Source organism: Pteropus vampyrus, unplaced genomic scaffold (genome assembly GCF_000151845.1).
Source record: "Pteropus vampyrus isolate Shadow unplaced genomic scaffold, Pvam_2.0 Scaffold136, whole genome shotgun sequence".
Classification (NCBI taxonomy): domain Eukaryota; kingdom Metazoa; phylum Chordata; class Mammalia; order Chiroptera; family Pteropodidae; genus Pteropus; species Pteropus vampyrus.
Window position 1 is genome coordinate 4,219,948 of NW_011888917.1, and position 22,660 is coordinate 4,242,607.

A 22,660-nucleotide genomic window follows, 5' to 3' on the forward strand; every position below is an offset into this window, starting at 1 on the left:
TTTTTTTTAAAGATGACTTATATCTTTTGAGTTGTTCCTTGAACACTCTGTGTCTTTGACTCCAGCCTCCTACTTCTTGCTCATTGTTACTACAAAGGCTGCCCCTTTCCTCTTGAGCATGATAGGGTCTACACTGGGATTTTCTCAGTTTTGCATCATTGATGGTACAGAGCTATTTAAAAAAAAAAAAAACTTTGAAATTTAAAATTTACTGAACCAATGAGATGGAAGGGTCTGTGGGAGAATCAAGTGGACTGGGCAGGTAAGGAGTCTGAGATTTGAGTTTGGACAAGTCACCTAAGATGATACTATATGGTTAGAAGGCTATATAGTATCAGGATCTACGGTGAAAAGACAGTTGAGGCATGGGGCCAAGAGGAGAAGAAGCAGTAAGTAAGCCTCCATCACTTTCCCCCAAGTCGACACTCATTTTGGTTTCTCGCCCTAGCTATCTTCTTCTTGTCCTCTTCCTCACCCCAAGGTGTCATCACAGTGATCCCTTCCTTGCTCCGCATACAGGAATCCCTCACTGCAGCATCCCTGGGCTGTCTGTGTCCCTTATCTCTGAGAGATTCCAATGCCATTCCTTTCTGTTTTCTGTCACACTAGAACATACACTTCCCTGTAAATATTTTCATGAAACCTAAATCCAATAGTCAAGAGAGATATATTTACCTAAGTAAGTGACCTTTCTGTCAGCGGAGAATAAGCCGCTTTGTTCTGTTTTTTATTTGTTTGTTTGTTTGTTTGTTTGTTTGTTTGTTTTTTAATGTATCTCTTGCCAACTCATTTTGGTTTTATTCCCCTGCCTCCTACATTTTCATCTTTGGTAGTTCTTTGCCATAGAGTTTCCATTCATCTCTTTGGTTGTTGAAATCCAGCTTCTAGTGATTTACTTAAGGCCTTCGCAGAATTGTATTTCTTGAGTTCTTCTGTTTTTGAAATTTTTTTTTGTTTTTAACCATGAAAAACTGTTTGATTGAATATAAAATTCCCTCCCAAGGCTATTATTGCTCTGCTGTCTTCCAACATTAAATTTTGGTTCTGGATGTCTGATGACAGTCATCTTCCCTTTTATGGATGACATGATTATGTTGCATGGATGGAATCCCTTGATAATGGTCACATTTGAAGATTTAGTATAGTGACTCCACGGTGTCTTGGATGCTGTGTTTCCCCCTCAGGTGTTCAGGCATGTTATAAATGGTACCCAGCTATCCTAGAGAATGCAAGAAATCTGATCATTTTGCTTTGTCCATATTTTCAATTTTGGTATCTCAAGTCAAAATAATAGTCCCTTCCACTAATCATCTTTCACATTGTTGAACATGATTCTTTAAATGTTCTTTGTTTTAGGCTCTCTTGGCGAATATGGCCGCCATGTTTGCAATCTACCACGGTTCCCGTGGGCTGGAGCATATTGCTAAAAGGGTACATAATGCCACTTTGATTTTGTCTGAAGGTGAGTCAAATATCAGTTTTAAAACTTTTGGGCATAATAAGACTGATAAACATGAGTAAGTTAAATTGAAAACTCACTGTATGTTTAATACTGTATGCAGAATTAAATGTCTAATATAAAACTGGGAAGAATATATTCAACTTCTATGCTAGGCTGAGTTTTTAATATATAGAGCTCTTACTCACTCTCCTCATCTCATACATAAGAAAGATGAATACCCTGAGAGAAAAATGGGCAAAGGACATTATATGTAATTGTAAAAGAAGTAAGTATACAAATAAATGGTCAGTGAACATAATTTCAACCTCACTTTTACTCAAAAAAATCTAAATTGAAACAATAAAACAATTTTTCTCTCGTTACACTGGCAATGATTAAAAAGAATGAGGATATTGGCATGACTTTATGAGGGCACTTAAACAATATGATCAAAAGCTTTTAAAATGTGTGGACAATTTGATCCAGACATTCTACTTCTAGGACTATATCCAAAGGAAATAATCAGATCGGAGTGTAAAAAGTGTCCATCGAAACACTGTTTACTATAGCACAATCTTAGAAATAGTCTAAATGTTCAATAATAAGTAATTAGTTAAATTATGGGACATTTGTAAGTTTAAGCACGTACAGCCATTAAAAATGATATGGGCTTTGATTTGTAGAAAGACAAAATGTTCATGGTATATTAAAATTTTTTTTAAAAGGGTAAAGAAATAAATGTGTGATCATTCACACACACACTCACTCCACTTCTGGAGGAATATATACCAAGATGTAACCACTAGTTATTTCTGGATGGTGATTATGGTGATTCCCACCCTTCCTCTCTTGCCCCCCTTTTATATCTATTTCACAATTTTCTATGGCATAGTAATAAACATTTAATTTTTTTTTTTGAAGCAGCCACCAAAACATTGGGTAGGGCAGGGACAGACTGCGTGATAGTAGGATTTACCTCTTTATTTCTCTGAAATGTCAGTGGCAGAGGAGCAGGTCTCTTGGTTGGAAATTGGTGAATCTCCTGTCTTGTCTAGGTCTCAAGCGAGCAGGGCATCAACTGCAGCATGACTTGTTCTTCGACACTTTAAAGATTCAATGTGGCTGCTCAGTGAAGGAGGTCTTAGGCAGGGCTGCCCAGCGGCAAATCAATTTTCGGCTTTTTGAGGATGGCACAGTAAGTCAAACTTTCCATTATTTTTTTCCTTTTCTTTTTTTTACAAATTCTCTAAATTTTCATAGCTTTCTTTTTTATTTTTGAAAAATCAATTTTGGAACATTGGGCACAATCTTTTTTTTTTTTATAAACAATTGTCATTTCCAATTTGGAACATTCATTCTCAGCTTTCCTTAAAACTTTGTGTTTTCATACATGGGGCTCTTAGGCACACATTTTGCTCATAATACTCCTCTCTTCACAATATGACTGTTCAAGGTAAAGGTTATGATAAGTGATGCGATAAAGTAAGTTAAGGAAGAAAACGGTGAGTGTATCTAGTACCAATAGGAGTGCCCTGCAGCCATGGATTATGAGAGTCCTGCGAAGTCTGGGGCTGATCTAGTCTCCTTTGCCTAAGGGCCAACTTAAATATAATCAAACCCTGATGTTTTAGAATGACTGGGACTTTTGTCCAGCTCCTTCTCCCCTTACCTCTGTTGAGATTTCTCCACCAGTGTTAGTGTTTAAAGCTGATGTTTTCTCTTTTGTTTTCACTTCTGTAGCTTGGTATTTCTCTTGATGAAACTGTCAGTGAAAAAGATCTGGATGACTTGCTGTGGATCTTTGGCTGTGAGTCATCTGCGGTAAGTGAAATAAACACATGTATTCCTTCATGACTGTTTGAGATGGTGTCAAAGATGGCATTTGCCTCTTGTGGGCCTGAGTGTGAGGGAGAGGGGGTCCGGTGTGACATTGGGTGGGCTGCTGTTAAAATTATACCACTGACTGTCCTTTACTACTGTGACTACTAGTAGTTAGAGGTCACTGCTGTGGGCCCCAGCGAGGACCACGTACCCAAGTTAGTTGTAAGGCTTATTAATGGTGTTTAATAGAAACTGTTTCTAATATGGAGATTCATGACATTGGCATCTTGGTTATATCGATTCTGGGAAAATTATGCAACAAATATTTATTGAAGACCCGATATGTGTCAGGTACTATGGTAGGCCCTGTGGGTCATGGCGAATTAGACACGATTCCTGAGCTCATGGAGCTTATAGCCTAATGAGGATTCAAACAAACGCAAGATTGCAATCCAGGTGATGTGTTGTGATGGGCGACATCTGAAGATGCTCTTGGAGCACGGAAGAGAGGCTCCTCACCAAGACTTGGAATAAATTATCCTAAGCTGAGTTCTGAGAGATGAGTAGGGGTTTTCAGGACTAAGATGGCACAGTTGAGGAGGGGAATGGGGCCAGAGGTGTTCCAGATACTGGAGAAAGCAGCCACAAAGGCTAGAAGGAAAGAGAATACATGAGAATCAGAAGCAGTTCAGTGTGACTGAGTTGGTTTCTAAAACAATGAAATAGCAGGGACATGTGAGGAAAAAGGTTACCATTCCATGGAATGAGAATGAGAAAGAAGCTACCTGGACCTGTGGCAAGGTGTTAATCACAACACTCTGCACAGCCTGGTGCATAGGAAGTACTTAGTAGATATTTGTTGAATGAATCAATGAAAAGAAGCATTTGCTAAAGAAGTTGAAATAGGTTCTGGAGTGTTGAATGGTTCTGTCCTGGCTCTCTTTGTCCTCTTTGAGAGAAGACTTTAGTATCAGATGACAAATGTAAATCATCAAAGAAGTATCACACTGTTCTTTTTAAACTTTAATAAACAAGACAAAATAATCATCTTCCCTCTAGTCTTCTGCACTAAACTTCATTGTAGGCATTTGTTCCACGCATTTGAGGAATATTTATGGAGCTCCCGCTGATGCTTCTAGATGGCCATACTACCAGCCTGGGTCAGAATGAGGAACAAGCCATCTATTTAATTATACATTCTGTATGTTAAACACTTTTAAGATATGAGATTTGCAGATTTTTTCCCCCATTCTGTGGGTTGTCTGTTAACTCTTCATAGTTTTTGATGCGCAAAAGTTTTTAATTTTAATGGGTCTATTTTTATGTTGTTATTGTTGCTTATGTTTTTGGTGTCAGATTTAAGAAACCATTGCCAAATCCGAGGTCATACAGGTTTGCCCCTTTGTTTTCTACTAAGAGTTTTATAGTTATAGCTTTTAAATGTAGGTCCTTAATCCATTTTGAGTTAGTTTTTGTATATGGTGTGAGGATCCAACTTTATTCCTTTGCATGTACATATCCAGTTTTCTCACCACAATTGGCTGAAGAGATTGTTCTTTCCCCCATTGTATGGTCCTGTCATTTGTATTTTATTAGAATTGTTCTCAAAGATAAAAGAGCAATGTCAGGTGAGAATACTTACATGAGTGATATAGTAATTTTTTTTGATAGCCTTTTAAAATAATTTACTGGGACTTGCTTCATTATTCAAGGAACATGCAGGAGATGTCGGCTTTTTATTTTTTTTTTTTGTTTTTTTTTTGCAGTTAAAATTATACAATTTTTCTTATTTTCTGTGGTTGAATTCAACAGAACTTAAAAACAGTGCTCTGGAGAATTGCCGCAATTCATGACTCCTGACACTTGTCACCATGACACCATGCCAGATTCCAGGGGGTAGGGTGGGGAGCTGGGTGGTGAGTGAGTAGTGGGTGTGGTAGGGGATTTCTGGTGCTCTGTTAGGATACATTTCGGGTCCTCTGTTAGACCACAGGCCTGAGTGTCCACATGTGGTTCTTGGCACAATTTTTGCCCTTTAGTTTCTGTGGTCTCTCTGTGCAGGAGCTGGTTGCTGAAAGCATGGGCGAGGAGCAGAGAGGTATTCCAGGGTCTGCCTTCAAGAGGACCAGCCCATTCCTCACAAATCAAGTGTTCAACAGGTTTGTGTAGCTAGTGTGACTTCTGCATTGTGTGTCGTGGCTTGGGAGCACAGTAGAGAGTGGCTTCTGACTCTGACTGTATTATGGCTGGGTAATGGTGGCTCACTAATAAATCATCTCTGTAAGGATCATATTCCTGAAAGTGCATGTTATTTCCTGGTGGCCCTACATCCTTGGCACTGTAAGCCCTAATTCTACTCATTGGGAAGAGGGAGGTTTGGATGCATAGTTGCTAGGCTGAAGAGCATACCCAGGAAGTCAGCATCCTCTTCTTCCCAATCTTCCTCTTATGCCCACAGGCAGCTTCTTGTCTTTGGGCATCATCTGAGGTTTGTGGGGTTCTGTGCCTTTTCTCTGATGCTTTCTTGGCTTGTCCATGACCCAATTTGATCTCTACACTGAAGGGAGATCTCAGTGTGTCTTATCTTTCAGGAGGACGTGTATGAATTCTTATCTATCTAATTATATTGGCCCAAATCATGTGTTCTATCTTCACAGCTATCACTCAGAAACAAATATTGTTCGATATATGAAGAAATTGGAAAACAAAGACATTTCCCTTGTTCACAGCATGATTCCACTGGTAATTATTGCTTTTATTCCCACTTCCAACCCCACCCTAATCCCACGTCTTTGGGTCACATCTAATATGCTGCAGGAAGGATGAAAGGGTGCCCAAAAAACCATGCGGGGGCATCAGTGGGCTGATCAGATGGACCATAGAAAATCACTAATGTGATACATTTTGGCTGTATCTTCTTCAAGGGGTCCTGCACCATGAAGCTCAACAGTTCCTCTGAACTCACAGTAAGTAGGTCACTTCTATTAAGGGGGAACTTGTTCTGGCTTGTACATAAGCAGATCACTAGAGAAAGCTGCTGCTGGGACTGTGATTTAATAACTACTTTCATAATCAGCAATCTTGGCAGAAACCTTAATTTTACTACAACTTGATCATTTAAATTTATGAGTAAAATTATTTTCAAATATTAAAGTAATTAAACATATATTATTTATACCCTTCTATCCTCCCATTTCCCAATCCTTTTTTAAAATCTGCCATGTTAAAAGCTTTTATTTTTATCAATTTGTAGTTGTTAAGCTTAGGTAGAATTAAGAACCTTAAGCCTTCTTTCTAGAGATCCATTCACAGTGACAGAAGGGTAGAAATTTGAGGTTTTAATTTATTTCTTGTGTCAACAGATTTGTTACCTGCTGTTGTGTTGGTAAGTATCTCTACTAGGCTAAGATCAATTTTAGCAAAGCTGTCTTGTTCCTTCTGTCTCATAGGATTGTTCTGATGTGACAAATCACACCAGGCAAAGGAAAGCATTTGATATATTGATAGGAAGATTTCCCCCATTTGCTTTTCCTGTGTTTTGTTCAGCTTAATGAAGAGAATAATATATGTGCTATATAAGACTATGAATAAACTATGCTTGAAACAGTTCATTGGGTTTCATGGATATAAATTTATTTTGAGGCCTTTTTGTTTCTAAAAAGATAGAAAAAGATTATATTTTTGTATAAGTTCTCTTTCTGGGACTCTGCGACCTGCTTGTTAAATAAAGACAGTAATAGTACTTACCTCGTAAGATTGTGGTGACTTAATATTCTTAAAGTGCTGAGAACAGTTTCTGGTGCATAGTACACATTCTTTGCGTTATCTGTTGCTATCATCATCATCATCATTAAAGTTAGTATTGTTACTGCTATTTCAATATGTACATATACATATGTTTTTCTCTTCTTGCTCCAGCCAATCACATGGAGTGAATTTGCAAATATCCACCCCTTTGTGCCACTGGAGCAAGCTCAAGGGTACCAGCAGCTTTTCCAAGAGCTGGAGAAGGATTTGTGTGAGCTCACGGGCTATGACAAAATCTGTTTACAGCCTAACAGGTAAGGGGGTGTCCTCTCCTGCTGTGTTTATCTCTTGAGGTATAATACTCACTCCAAAACTTAGGAGTGTGAAACAATAATTGTTTTGTATTATTCTGAGAGTTGAGTGGACAGTTACACTCCACAGGGGTGGAGTACTAGAAGGTCCAAAGTGGCTTCATTCATGAAGCTGGGAAGTTAGTGATGGGCTGTTGGTTGTGGCCTCAGTTGAGAATGTTGACCTGGGCCTTGGTTCATCTCCACGTGGACTTTTCCACATGGCTGCTTGAACTTCCTAATGGAATGATGTCTGGTCCAAAGTAGAATTTTCCAAGATGAAAAGATGTGGAAGCTGCAAAACTCTTAAGGCCCAGCCTCTGAAGTTACACAGCCTCACTTCCAGAGCATTCAGTCTGTTAAAGCAAGTTACAGGGCCAGCCCAGGCTGAATATGGGAGGGGGCAACACACAGATGTGAATATTGAGTTTTATTGTGGGCCATCTTTGGAAACTAGTTACTAGACTCATCAAAGACACAGCATAAGAATTAAAACCAAGCACACATGTTAACTCCTAACAAGTAGCAATGAACCTGGATCCTGGTTTGTTCTGTCACTGACTTCGAAAGTTCCCTTTCTGTCTTCTGGCCTTGGTCTCTTTGTAAAGTAAAAACTTTGAAGGACAACAGATTTCAAAAGCTCAGTGCTTTGGCACATCTTCTGGATGCTTGCTAAAAATACAAATTCTTGAGCTCCACTCCAGACCTACTGAATCTTTAGGGGTTGAGAGTAAGAATATTTTTCAGAAGCAGCCAAGTGACTCTGATATACAGCCAATTTGGAATCCATTGGGTTGTGATCTTTCTGTCTTCATGGAAATAGGTAGACAGACAGACAGACATGTTATCAGTGTGTGAGTTAACACTTTAGGCCAGCGGTCCCCAACTATTTTGGCACCAGGGACCGGTGCTTCTATGAGATTCTAATGCCTGATGATCTGAGGTAGAGCTGAGGTGGTGATGATAGCGCTGGGGAGCAGCTGTAAATACAGATGAAGCTTCACTCACAGGCCTGCTGCTCACCTCCTGCTGTGTGGCTGGGTTCTTAACAAGCCAAGGACCCTACCGATCGGCAGCCCGGGGGGTTGGGGCCTCCTGCATTAGGATATCTTCAGAAGAGGAGTTGGTATTGGCCCCTAGGTTCTCTGCCTTGCACTACTCAAAAGTGTAATTCTCCTCTGGCAGCCTCAGCATCGGCATCACCTAGGAGCTTATTAGAAATGCATAATTTTGATTTCAAGATGCAAAAATCAAATGATTTTTAAACTGAGACTTTATTTTCACTTTCTGAAACAGAAAGTAATCAGATCTTAATCAGATATAATTGAGCCCTACCTCATATTTGGTAACATAGGCTACACAGCAAAGCCATGCATTTTGTAAAAACAATATAGTATAAAACACCCTTTAAGAAGAAGGTATATGGCAAATGAAAGAATATAGAGCTCTTTTAATAATAACCCTGAAACTCTCATTTCATAAATAAGGAGGAACTGACATCCACAAAAGTTAGGCTTTAGTATACTTTTATTAAAATGTAATCATTCAACTTTTTTTTAAGTATGGAAGGAACCTGATTGAATTAACCTGAGGCAAAAATACTTTATTAAATGTTGAAAATAAGGAAACTTCGCCCTCTAGTGATGGAATATGACCACATCTTCAGTGTCATATGGGAGAGCAATTTTTCATGACTAAGTCATTAGCTCTTGCAGTAAATTGAGCTCCCAGCCAGAGTCCCCAGAAGGATGACCTAAGGATGAAGAAACTTGCCTTCCCTTATAGCAGCAATTCCCAACCCTGGCTGTAAATTAGACTCATGGTGAATTTATAAAAATTCTGGTGTCCAGATCGCTATCCAGATTAAATCATAATCTCAATGGGGAAAGACAGAAGTGAGGGAAGGGAATCAGGTATGAGTATTTCTTTAAAGCTCCCCACCTGATTCCAACCTGCAAATGAGGCTAAGAACCACTATCTCAGAAGTTTCTCTGTTGTTTTCTGTAGTATACCTGATGTTCTTTCTTTGTTCTACTCTCCACATTCGTATGATTGACAGAGAGATTCAGTACCCCATCTTAGACTTGCAGGAAGGAAAGAGATCTCTATCAGGTTGTAGTTCCTGAAAGTGATGGCTTCTTCAGCTCCAGAGATTCCCAGATAGAACACCCACTTCCAAGAGCCGATTTGAGAATGACAGGCTATGCATAAAATTGAGGCTTAGATGAGTGATATTTCTGGTCCTGAGCAGAGGCTGCTGTGACAGATGGGGAAATGCCCTCTTCTTTGGGGGAGATACAGGGGCATTCTTCCAGCAAGTAGAGTGATTTGATGTCATGCTTTGGAGAAAAGAGGAAGGAATGGGCCACATATTCTGTATGTGAGTGGGATTTTATTTTTAGCTTGTTACAACTCTCTTGGCTTATTTTTGCTAATCTTCTCTCCACGAGTGGGTTAGAAATTCCAAGTCTTAGAATTATTCTATATTCCAAGTCTTATAATTTGTCTACCACAGGGCTACACAGTAGGAGGTGAGCTGTGTGCGAGTGAGCAAAGCTTCATCTGTGTTTGCAGCCACTCCCCAGCACTAGCATCACCGCCTCAGCTCCACCTCAGATCATCAGGCATTAGATTCTCATAAGAGCACTGGTCCCTGCTGCCAACAAAGTTGGGGACCACTGTGCTATGTTATTGATTTGATTGAGATTTAATTGAAGAATGGCCGATAAATGTGGATGATAACCACAAATTGTGTCATGAAAACGTCAGTTAATGTAGCCAAGACTTAACTTGGTCTTTCTATTTTCTGGGATAGTTAGATCCCAAAAATTTTTAAAGGACTTGCAACAAAAGGGTCAAAAAGCTTGTCCCTATTTTTCTTTCCTATTTATTTGCTCAATACACAAACCCGGAGAGCATTTCCAGCTCTGTGGAGAACATAGTTAAACAATATTTAATTACCTTTCCATTTCCTGCTGTGCCCAGCTTGTTCCCACAACACTTGACACGCTTGAATTCATTCCGCAGCTCACGCGCTCTAGGAATCGCTTGATTAGACTTACATATAATGTAATGTTTAGGGCGACAGAAATGGTACTTAACACTTTCCAAGGATATCTAAAATGAAAGACAAACTGAAATTAGTATTAGCTCACTTGGCTTATAAGAATGAGGAAGTTGTTTTTATCTTTCAAAAACAACTGTAATCTTGAATGTTGATGGACCTGGCAGTTGCTTTTCCACCATCTTCTCCCAGGAAGATTTTTAAAGGAAGGTATGAACAGAGCATAATCAATGGCCCTCAAATTTTATTGTGTCTGAGAATCATCCGGGGGGCTTGTTATGTAACTTAAACCCCTCCACCAGTTTCTGATTCAGTAGCCTGGGTTAGGGCCTGATAATTTACATTTCTTACAAATTTCCTGGTGAGGCTGATGTGCCGGTTTGGTTATCACACTGTGAGAACCACTGGGGCTGCAGGGGTTCTCAGTTGAGGTTGTGTATTAGAATTACGTGGGGAGCCTTGAAAAATATGGATGCCCTTCCCACCCCACAAACTAGTTACATCAGAATCTCCTTGGGGCTGGAGCCCAGGTAACACAGCTTCCCAGGTGTTTCTCATGTGCATCATTGGGTTGGAGAGCGTATTGACCTGGAGGAATACCAAAGAGGGAGGTTTAGTTAGATGACTAATGTCTAACAGCAGAATGAACCTTGAAACTAGTTTTTGAAGCCACCACCATTCCTATGCATAGTTTACAGCAGAGAGTCAAAACAAACAAACAAACAAACAAACAAACAAACAAAAAACCTGTTAACTGCCATCTCTGTCTCCTCCTTCTCCTGAGCTCATGATTGATGTTATTGATCACTTCTGATACACTTGCCAAGTGCAGCTTCAGAATCCTCCCCTCCAGTGAGCTCTAGGAGGCCAGATATCAGGGACCTCTGATCAGGGACTGATTTCCCAAAGGAACACCCAGAATGCCAAGAAGAGAGAGAAAGATGAAGGATGAAGAGTCCTTCTGGGGTAAATATAAGGCAATGGACAGAAGAGCTTTTCCTCCCCCATTTCCTTAACTCTCAAAGTATAATTTTATGTTTACCGTGTGTAGGGCTCTAGAGCTGCGGTTCTCACACTTGGCTGCATCCCCCAGAGTTTCTGATTCAGCCTGACTAAGGTGGGAGCCAAGAATTTGCATTTCTAACAAGTTCCCAGTGGTGCTGATGCTATTGTTTGGGGATCTCCAGTTTGAGAACTATCTCTTTGAAAGATAATCTTCCGGCACCAGAAAGGTTAGAGCAGCTATCAAGATGTTTCTTGACCAGAATTCAAAGATTATAAGTATAGAATTTAGCTCATGTCAGATTAGATACAGATTGATAAAAACATTTCAGGATGGCATATTGAGGGGATTTTATTTTAAGCTCATAGAAGTAGAGACCCAGGTAAGGTTTAGTGTACTTAAGGTAGGCAATGGTTTGATTAAAATCCTTTGCTTTCAGGGTTTGTGTACTGGAAAATCATCAGTCACTGTTTATCTGGCCTGTAAGATACCAGTCGGGCACCAGTCTTTACCTTATTTTCTTGGGAGTGGTCTTATAAAGTTGTCATGAACTGAAGCGGGTCATTTCAACACAGTGGCTGTTTGGGTCATTTTATTTCTATCAGTTTTACTATAGTGTCAGTTTTTTAGTTCTTTCACAAAGATCAGTTTTGTTCCTGACCACTTGATGGTGGTATTTTTAAAGTAAAAACAGCTTGGATGAGAGGATTGAGAATGGGAAGAATGGGAGGGGTCGCTCTTTTTTTTGCCTTAAGCTTCGTACTCTTCTGCACTGATACAAATTTTTAAATTACATGTATTACTTTCATAATAAAATATTTAAATTCACTTGTGAAGTAGGTGGCATATTCCCATGTGATAGATGAGGCAACTGAGATCCAGAGGAGTGATTTGCTTAGGGCCAAACTGCTTGAAAAGGGACGGTAAATCAAGGAAGGCTTTGGTATTAGAGCAGGAGAAACTCCAGATGGCCACAGTACCATCTCTTTGTTAGACCTGGAATGAGTGACTTTAAGATGCTGTGTTGTAGGAGAGATCTTATAATACCTCCACATAAGGGTTTCTGGTTACAAACAACAGAAAATGGCTAGGGCTAACTTAAGCAGAAAGGCAGTTTATAGGGAAGATATTGGGTGCTTCACAGAACTGATGGAAAAGCGGGGTATTGGGGCTTCACAAACGAGCAAGACTCAAGGGAGGCTGGCAGCAGAAAACAAATCAGGGTCACTGTAGGGGAAGAGCCCCCACCACCACTGTGGAAAACCTGCGACTGTCCATTCCTTGGTTGACTGCCTCTAAATTAATGAGGTCGCAGGCTGGTGTATCCTATAAGCTGCGACTAGGTTGCATGTCCAGCACCTTGTTAACGGGTAGTGATTGGGAGTATTTGGTCCCTTTCCACTTCCACAGGGGGATTTAGGACCCAGCCTTTACCCCAGGCTCACCAAAAAGGGGAAATTTCCCCAAATAATAAGAGAATGAAAGGCTATGCATTCCCACATGCACACCCATAAAAGCAGCAACAGTGAAAACCCAGCAAATTTCCAACAACCTAATGTAATCTTGCCTTTATATTTCTAAGCATATTCACATTTGGTGGTCCCAGCACCATTTTCTAATTGCGTTGTCTTTGTTCTTTACTGTTTGTTGGATATATAGTTCATAGATATTTTCTTCCAGTCTGTAGCTTGCCTTTTCGTCCTTTTAACAAGGTTTTTTTGCAGAGCAGAAGTTTTTAATTTTGATGAAGTGCTATTGATCAGTTTTTCCTTTTATGAATTGTGCTTTTGATTTCAAGTGTAAGGACTCTTTGCCTAGCCCTAGATTCCAAAGATGGTCTTCTGTTTATTCTTAAGAGTTTTATACATTATATTTAAATCTATGATCTATTTTGAGATAATTTTTGTATGAGGTGTAAGACTTAGGTTGACACAGATGTCTAATTTCTCTAGCACTGTTTGTTGAAAAGCCATGTCTTTTTAAATGTAGTTAAAATTTTTGAAAAGCATACTATAAAAATCTTCTCAGGAAGTTCAAATATTATTAGAAATAAATAGACCCATTAACTTGTAAACAGCTTAAAACTTCTGAAATCACACATTAAATGTGACCGTCAGTGTGTATACCATAATGATGTGTTAAAAACTATGAAATCATTTTTAGAAGATTAGAGAAAATTGAAACAAGAATAGATCTGTTAAGCTTGAATAGTTAATAATTTTTAAAAATGTATAAATCTTAAACTACTACACCAAAATTTTAAAATGTTACGATCAGTAACATGATCATTTTCTCTGGGGAAAAATTTTAACACCTTTTGACTTGTATTAATACAACATTGTACTTGAGAACACAAATACTCTTTCTTCGGTACAATTAAAATAAAATCCAGCAGTAGTTTCGATGACAGCTGGGATTCACCTTAAATCATGAATAGTAGTATATTCTGCAATCTGGCAAAATAGGTTCTGATACTTTTTCATAACTATAAAAAACACACAGAAATCTTTCTTTTTAAAAACAGCAATTATAATAATCTATATCCAACTATTCTAATGCAGCCAACTTCTGAGAAAATTTTATGGTGTCTATAAAGTCAGCCACCATATTCTTTAGGCAGAATAAGGAGATTGTTTCATGATTGGTCAGGATGACTTCTGCAGTGCGTACATCAGTGACAAACGTACACAGTAATTGACCAAAATGCCTTTACAGGATACAATTCATTTATAATCTTAATCCATCTGAAGTTTTATGCTTAAGAAGCACTGTACTTTCTGCCTATGACTGCCGGCCATACATATTCTGCAAAATCATCTATAAGAGCAGGCCACTTTCTTTCTTTATTATAGATAGACATATCACCTATGTCTAAAATCATAGTTCTAAAATCTAGCAGAAGGTTCCCGTGTCCCTTGGGATTGATCTCATGTGATGGCCTAATAAAAATTTGTTCCAAAGATCTAAAAATTTAACCCTTTCAGATAGAATAAATAGATGTCAGAAATTCACTATTCTAACCGCCCTTCCACATGGAGTGGTAATCTGGGTTATGCAGAGCAACACTTGTTTTTCATAATACTTTTCCACCAACAGGTGGCACTAATATTTCCCCTTAATTTAATAGTTCTCTGGTAGTAAACGGTGTGTGACATTTAGAACTTATCTTTTGCACTTTTTGAGTTGAAAAGTAGCTGATTTTAAGAGTGTCTCAGGCAAAAAACAAAAAAACAAAAAACAAAAAAGCATGCAGCATTTCTGATCAAGTCTTTAGCTTATTTTCTTTCTCTTAGATTACTGGCTCATAGGTCTAGTCTCTTTTATTCCTAGTCTAAACACCTTGATTGGTCTTCCAACAAAACAAGATGACTAGAAGTCATGAAAATACAAAATCCATTTGTTGAGGCTCCTTTCCATGTGGGGGAAGGACAACACTAATTGTCGACTTCCTGGGCTGGAGAAGGGAACTCAATTTTGAACAAATTTACTAAATATTTATTGCAGAGCTACTCCATGCAGGGTACTGTTCTGTATATTCTCTGTGAGGCAATATATAGAACTCTAAGACCTAGATCCTCCTCTCAGAGCTTATACTCTAATTGAGATAAAACAAGCACACAAAGTAAATGTGAGACCTATAATAATTTCCAATGTACAGTACATGTATAGGATGATATTATCAGAAGAACGAGTAAAATGCTATGAAAGTTTAGAGGAGGTAAAGAATCATTCATTCATTCATTCAATATTTATAAATATTTATAAATATTTATTGAACATCCTGTATGTCAATGTTCTTGGCATAGAGAATACAGTGTTGGTCAAGACACATAAGATTTCTGCCTTTAGGGACGGCCTCTCTGAGGAGGTGCCATTTGAGCTGAGGCCTAAATATAGAATAAGAAGCCAGAGTAGTTTTGCATGCAGAAGGTGCAAAAGCTCCAAGATAGAAACTGGTTGAAAGTTTCAGAGAAAGGAGAAGGCCTGGGTGGCTGGAGGGTAGCGGCAAGGAGAGGAAGGCAGAAGATGTGTGTAGAGGTGGGTAGAAGACACGGATCATATGGAGATTTGTAGACCTCCATGAGGAGCTGGATTTGTGACTTTCGGGAAGGCTTAATGGAAGAAATGGAACCTGAGTTGGGACTAGTTGAAGAAAGGGTAGAATTCGGCTGGCGGGAGGGGAAAGAGGGCGAACCAGGTTGAGGGTTTTGGAAGTGCTCATTCAAATGCTTCCATGACCCATCCACAGTGCCTGAGTTGCAGAGCAGTCAGGGTTGCTGCATCACTGAGGATGATGATGACGATGATGATGATGACAATGACAGTGATAATAGTGAGGAGAGTGCCAGTACTTAATAAGTGTTTACCTTGTGCCAGGCACTGTGATAAGCGCCTTACCGTGGATCATCTCATCACTCATCACATCTGCCATTTGAGACTGGTGCAGTTATTACCTCCATTTCAGAGACGAGAACAGAGAGGCACAGAGAGCCTAAGTAACTAGTGGTGTGAGTGGTTTGCTGAAGTGCGACATATCATTTTTCTGTTCTCAAAATAAGAAACAGCAAATGAGCTAGAACTTGTTTGTCAGAAGCCAGAACACCAGTGTTTGCCTCTCTCCCTGGAAGACAGCAGAGAGAGGCAAAGCTTACCAAACGAGTGACAAGGAACTGCATGCCCCAGGCCTTATGGGGTCAGGCCTTTTTTAATGTGTTGCTAAACCTCCTAGTTCCATCAGTCAAACAAGGGTTCTGTGAAGGGAAACCCAGGTTTGTTCCCACAACTCTCTTTGAGAAGGATAGCATGCTCAGAGGAGCTGCACGGCTCACAAGAGAAGCACGAGGCTCCTTGAGACAAACCAACTTCCACTGAAGTCGTTGTCTGTCACTGTTGGTTGGTCATGCATATGACATTCTGATTTCAGTTTCTTCATGTGCAAAATATGGGTGATGGTACCTACCTTATGGGGATGTTGGGAGGATTCAATGGGATGGTGCAAAATGCTTGGTGGCAACAACAGTAGCCACCATTTACCTGTGCTTACTCCTTGCAGAGTGCCTGGTAAAAAGGAAGTGCTTAAGTAATAGAGCAATTTGTATTTACTGTTATTAATATTATTATTTCTTAGCTCATCTAGCCTCTTCTATTGCTCTGTGGTATGCCCATGCTGTGGAAATCATCACTTTTTTTTTCTTTTCTCCAGCCAGTCTCAAAGCCCTTCACCTCCAAATGTTTCCCTGTTCTCCATCCTCTCTTCATGCTGAGCCCTAAATCATCAATTCTGCCATCTCCTGACACCAAACCATCAATGCCCCTACACTAATTTGCAAACATTTAAAATCCATCTGGTTCCATGCCAGTGTACTCTCGAAAAAAAAAAAAAAAAATTCCAATGCTCAAAATTTTAGCTTTTAGTTAAGAAATAAAAGAAAGTTTATCTAATTTATTTTTAAGCCTTAATTTAGAGTATGATCTCAATATTACCGGGCGATCAGAAGGGATGAATGCCAAAACCACTGGGTCTTCCACAGAGTCAAAAGATGGTGTAATTTTGTAAAATGGAGGAAATATGTATTTTGAATGGGATTAAAAAACCTCTTACTCACTTCCCTTTCCTTCCTGAAGAGAGTACTGAGATCATTAAGCGACAGTTTATGATTGACTCAGCATTGCTCACTGGAATGTTAATCATTAAGCGAGCTCTAAAAGTGGTGCCTTAAGGACTGTTTTGGTGGCTATGGCCAGGCACTAGCAGCCATGTGCATGTGGAGCCTGGGAAAGCAGACCCTGAGACTGACGAGAATGGTGCCGTATTCATAGTACATAGTTCCTTTGGGGCTGTCTGATCATTGACTAAATATTCGATGATATTAAGAAATCATTGTTCATGATTTTAGATGTAGTAATTGTAGTTGCATTTTAAAAAATAATTCTTTGAAAGATACATATCGGAGTTTGAATTGGAGAAATGATATGAGTGGTAGGTACGTGGCGGTTCCTTATATTCTTCTCTCTATTTTTGTATGATTTTGAAATTTTTCATCATAAAAAAGATCTTTTAGGTTCATGTTCCTCAGCAAGGGTTGAGCAGCCAGTCTCCGAGCAGGAGTGGGTGAGCTTTAGTGCACAGACCAGGTGCTGTTCAGGTCAGTTAGGCTCATGCAAAGATCCCAGGTGAGCTTTCCATGGTGTCCCAGGAGTGCCTTTGTGTCACAGATTGGTGAACACGTGGCCCATGTCTGATGAATATAGAATGAGTAAACAAAAGCGAAAAGGCCCCAAATGCTGATCCTTCTCTTTTTGTCTTTTCAGTGGAGCCCAGGGGGAATATGCAGGGCTGGCCACTATCCGAGCTTACTTAGAAGGGAGAGGAGAGGGACACAGAACGGTGAGTATGGACAGGTGGTGCTTGCTCAGCATTGTGTGGCAGCTGGTCTAGCTCCCAGTGTCCCTTTCATTTTGTGGGACGCTTTCTCCAACCCTTTTTGAAAGCAGCTGCCAGAACATATGATCAAGAAACAAATTTCTGTGAACTGGCCATTATGATCCTTGCCTCTAAGATACTTCACTGGGAAAACATTTGGAGATAAAAGCCTTTTGCTCTAACCCTGTCTGTAAAATTCAACCAGTTGGCTGTGGAGCTGCTTTCCCAGGGGACAAGAGGTGGGAAGGGGGGCAGGAATGTTGCCGTTCCAAGCCTCCTTTCCTTGGCTCAGCCCTGGCCCTAGGCCTGGGCAAAGGGCAGAGACCGAACTTCGATTCTTCTGTAACTCCTACTGTGCCTAAGCACAGTTCTTGTCATATGTTTGCTCAAAAAATATTTATTGAGTCAATAAATGCCCTGTTAAATGTCTGTCAGCTCTAAGCAACAAAAGAAGATGTGGAGTTGAGTTCATGGTTCTGCTTCATTGTTTGCTTTGCGTATGAGAATCTTAGTCTCTGGGGTCCAAACTGCTCTTGGGGGCCATTGTAGGGACCAACAGGTGCTAATGGGTTTGACAGGACCCCACAGATCCCCAGAGACAGTGCCCTTAGCATTTGAGCTGACATAGACCTCAAATTGTGGCTGAAGGTATCTGTGTTCCTGGGGCCTTCATTTTGGTGATGACCAGCACTAAGCTAGAACTTCCCTGAGCTTGGAGGTGGGGTTCTTAGAGGGAGCAGTTGGTGGGAGTCAGGAGCAGGACAACAGTGTCTGCCCACCCAGGGGGAGTTAGAGAAGAGGATGCTGGGTGGTTCTGGCTGCCCGAGTGAGTGGGGTGCAGTGGCCCAATCTCAGTCCATTCTTGTTTTTATCAAAACTGGGATTGTTTATGGCTAGTCGCCTAGATTTTGCAATGAGAGAATCTAAAAACTGTTTCACTTACCTTTCAAAAAAAAGAGGTGGGGGAGAGCATTTTCTCTTTCATTCCCTTGTTTACTCATGTGTTTTCCCAGGCCTTTGTCATGGTTGGGGAAAACAATTGATTTTCAAAGACCTTTGAAAAACAGGACATTCACTAATTTAAGAAACTACTGAATACTGGCCACATACAAGGCACCATCTATGCCAGTCCAGAGGCAGTCCCTGACATTCCAACTTGGTTACTTTTCACTTCGGTTTTCTAAGGGAGGGTTAGTTTAGAACTATATAATTGATTTTTGGAGTACAGAGTCTCAGCACTGTCAGAGATGCATATGGAAAATGTCGAAGCTCCAGTGAAAGAATAGCAGATGACTGACATTAAAAGTTCCTTCTTCTGTTTCCCTCCTTGGCCTCCATGTACTGAGGTAGCCTTTGGAGCTCCTCGTCATCACACTCTTTAACCACTAGCTGTCTGGGGATCCTGGGAAGGCATCCTTCCATCCTGTGTGGCCAGCTCCATGTGCCACCTTCCCTCCCCCTTATGGAGAGGCCTCTAAGATCCACATTGTAGTGCTCATGGTAGACTAGCAAAGAGCTAATAACAAAGGGCCAGCTAACCTAGGTTCCATCCACTCTGTGGTGCTTCCCACCCCTCATTGTTTCCCAGTTCTCCAGTCTGACACCCAGAAGCATCCATGAATGTTAAGGAGTTGGGGACCAAACCAGAAAGGTCAAGGAGAAGGGATGAGAGACCTTTTGATTGGGCCTGTGACTCTGAGATTCTTTCTGGCTCCTTTTCCCTCTAGGTTTTTTAGTCCTGGCATCTCTCCCCATCCCCTTGTGTGTGACGTTTCTTCTGGCACCATTGTCCACACTACTATCACTGAAGTGTTGTGAGACGCTATTTCATTCTCAAGGATACAGGGGAGCTGGACACTGCATTTTAGGGAGAGGAGATGGAGGGAAGGCAGGGAAGGCCACCCAGTCCCTGAGCTGGTAGAAATACGCAAATCTTAAGTTTGGAAACGTTGGCATTCTTTCTAGATTAAAGATTTTTAATTAAAGCCAACTTTTTTAGTTAGAGAAGAAGAAAATGACATATTATTCAAATAATCAGGGAGGATTTTTCCACGTCAGAGAAGTCTGAGACAGCTGCTTCTGCACAATAGACTCTAATAGAATCCAGTAAAATATACGCTTTTTTGAAAAGAAGTGTGAGGACATCGTGTGCTACAGAGCCACCCGGGTTCCTGATGGTTCTGTTGTTTCCAGCTGTTTTTGGAAGTTATTTTCACTTTGCCTTTAGGTTAAATTTCAGAGGTTCCTAAAATGCAACTGCCAAGTTCTTGATTTACCAGTTTAATTTGAGAGGATACATTCTTACGTAGCAGTTACCATGGGTCAGGCACTGTCTTACACACTTTATAGTAACTCAGTTTGCTAGTCAAAAATGAACTCAGGTTTGCTGATCGAAGACTGAGTTTCCTATGTAAAGGGAAAGCACTGACCAAAAATCCTTCAAAAAACAACCCCCCAAAACCTGTATGTATTTTTCCTTCCCAAATGCCCAAGTCAAAGTAATGGCCTTTGGCTGTTCGTTTTTTACCAGCAGTAAGAAATGGATTTCTCTTACAAAGGAACATTCTTCCTGAATCCTTCGAGGATGAGCTGTGTTGGGTCTATGCCAGGCACACTGGGGAGCTAGAAAATCACGGCATCCCTAAATGAGCATAAATGCACCAAAATAGATTAGTTTTAGATAAAGTATCAAATCTGGGTGCTGGTTTTTCCATGTCCCTTATAACACCACAACTCTAAAGTATAGAAAAAGTAACATTAAAAAAAATAACTAACGTTTCCTAAATCTATATAGAAAGCCAGAAATGTCTGACAGTAACATATAAATGAATCATTGACAGAACCACTGAAACTGTTTTTTCTTTCCTCTACTACTTTTTATATAGGAATGTGTATTAGTTTCCAGTAGCTGCTATAACTAACACAAACTTAGTGGCTTAAAATAATGCAAATTTATTTTCTCACAGTTAATGGTGGGAGGCCAAAAGTCTAAGGTTGATTTCACTTGGCCAAAGTCAAGGTGTTGGCAGGGCTGGGTTTTTTTTTCTCAAGGATCCAGGAGCGAATCTCTTTCTTTGCCTTCTTTTCTACTTTCTGGAGGCCTCCTGCATTCCTTGGCTCATGGCCCCTGCCCGCCATCACTCCAAACTCTTGTTCAGTTCAGTCATCACATCTCCTACTTCCCTTAGTCAGATCTCCCTCTGCCTCCCTCTGATGAGAACACTTGTGAATACATTTAGGGTCTTATCTATAATCCAGATTTCAAGATCCCATCTCAAGATCCTTAATCCCTCATCTCAAAATCCTTAACTTAATCACACCAGCAAAGTCCCTTTTGCCACATAAGATAACAGATTCTAGGGATAAGGATGTGGACATCTTTGGGGGCGCATTATTCAGTATATCACGGGATGGTAGACATTTTTAGCTTGAATGTTTTTTGTTTCAGCAGAATTTCCCTGCTGTGAATTCTTAACTTAGGCCTTTAACAAGTACTTTGTATTCATTTCTAACATTCACCTTTCGCTTCTTTAATCATTTTGTCCAAAGGGATCCTTTTTTCCAAAGATCCTTTGATAGAGTAAAAATACCTAGTAAGAAAGGACAAGTGACCCTAGCTTTGGGCCTGAGAAATTAAAGAAAAAAAATTCTTTAATTTTTTTAATTAAAAAGTGGGAGGCAAAACAAGAAAAAGGATTTGAGGACAACACAGCATGACCAGCATGAGACCAGCAGCCATTCCAAAGAGGCACACACTTGCTGTCAGCAGAAGAATGACAAAGTAATTTCGTGCGTGCGTACGGTTTACAGTTCTCTTTTTGTACACATGTATTTTTACTAAGTAGATGACTTTGATGACTTTGCTGTTTTTGAGGAAATAGCTGTAAGCTAAGTTTTCCCTTTGTAAGCCCATTTTATAATGCTCATTCCTTTCTCTTCAAGGGGTTAGAGTATTGGTTCTGGGATAAAAAAAAAAAAGAAAGAAAGAAAGAAAGGATTATTTTCAGGGTGATCATTGCTTCTCATTGTTTTTTGTCAGGAAAACTCTGATGCACTTTCTTGTAGTGGGGCATTATTAGATCTACCAGAGCATCTGTGTTTGCCTGTGTTCATATGATTTGGAGGGAGGAAATGAAAATGATTTAAATCTGGGAATTCTAACATTGCACCCACTGTCCACCTTCCATAAAGAATTCAGTACATCTTTAAGCTCTAGTGTAAGCTCTAGCTCTTGAGATACTTTCTCTTGATCTCTTCAGCTTGCAGCAAAACCTTATTCTGAGTTCCTACAGCGCCTGTGGGCGCTAGACATTCATCTATACATATGCCAGAGTTGTCAATGAATGAGTTCTATGCGCACAGAGCAGAGATTGACCATTTTTGTGCTTAGTTTACGATTGTCGTGGGAACTAAGGATTCACTGCACAGAATAAACATCCAACAAATGGTGACATAATTGGTGTCCTGGCACTGGGAGGCCTCAGCATTATGTCTGCCATTATTGTCTCTTCTGGATCTCAGATCCAAGCAGAGTTCTGATGCCGTGATTTGAGCATTTGAGTTTTAAAGTTGAAACTTCAATCTCATGTTCTTATAAGATGCTTTCTGCTAATTATAACTGAGACGAGGTTAGAATAAGCCCAGGCTTATTTTTGATGTGCTGGGTTAGGCAAGGAGAGTACTCATGTTCTGAGTCTTTAGGGAACGATGTTTGGGGATTCAAACTTCTCTTTTGGACATTGTTTTGCAATATAGTAATAATGAAATTGTAGCAGATTTCAAGGCACTAGTGGTCAATTTTATTTTATTT

At 40.0% G+C, this 22,660-nt stretch overlaps 1 protein-coding gene across 1 annotated transcript in view; it reads left to right on the plus strand.

The window, feature by feature from the left end:
* The window catches only part of GLDC (glycine decarboxylase), a 74,849-nt gene that overhangs the window by 31,590 nt on the left and 20,599 nt on the right, over positions 1–22,660 (plus strand). Inside the window, exons 9-16 of the mRNA XM_011367716.2 lie at positions 1,357–1,462; positions 2,497–2,636; positions 3,182–3,262; positions 5,324–5,421; positions 5,920–6,004; positions 6,187–6,228; positions 7,181–7,323; positions 17,739–17,814. Coding sequence (XP_011366018.1) covers positions 1,357–1,462; positions 2,497–2,636; positions 3,182–3,262; positions 5,324–5,421; positions 5,920–6,004; positions 6,187–6,228; positions 7,181–7,323; positions 17,739–17,814 — 771 coding nt within the window. The remainder of the gene's footprint in view (positions 1–1,356; positions 1,463–2,496; positions 2,637–3,181; positions 3,263–5,323; positions 5,422–5,919; positions 6,005–6,186; positions 6,229–7,180; positions 7,324–17,738; positions 17,815–22,660) is intronic.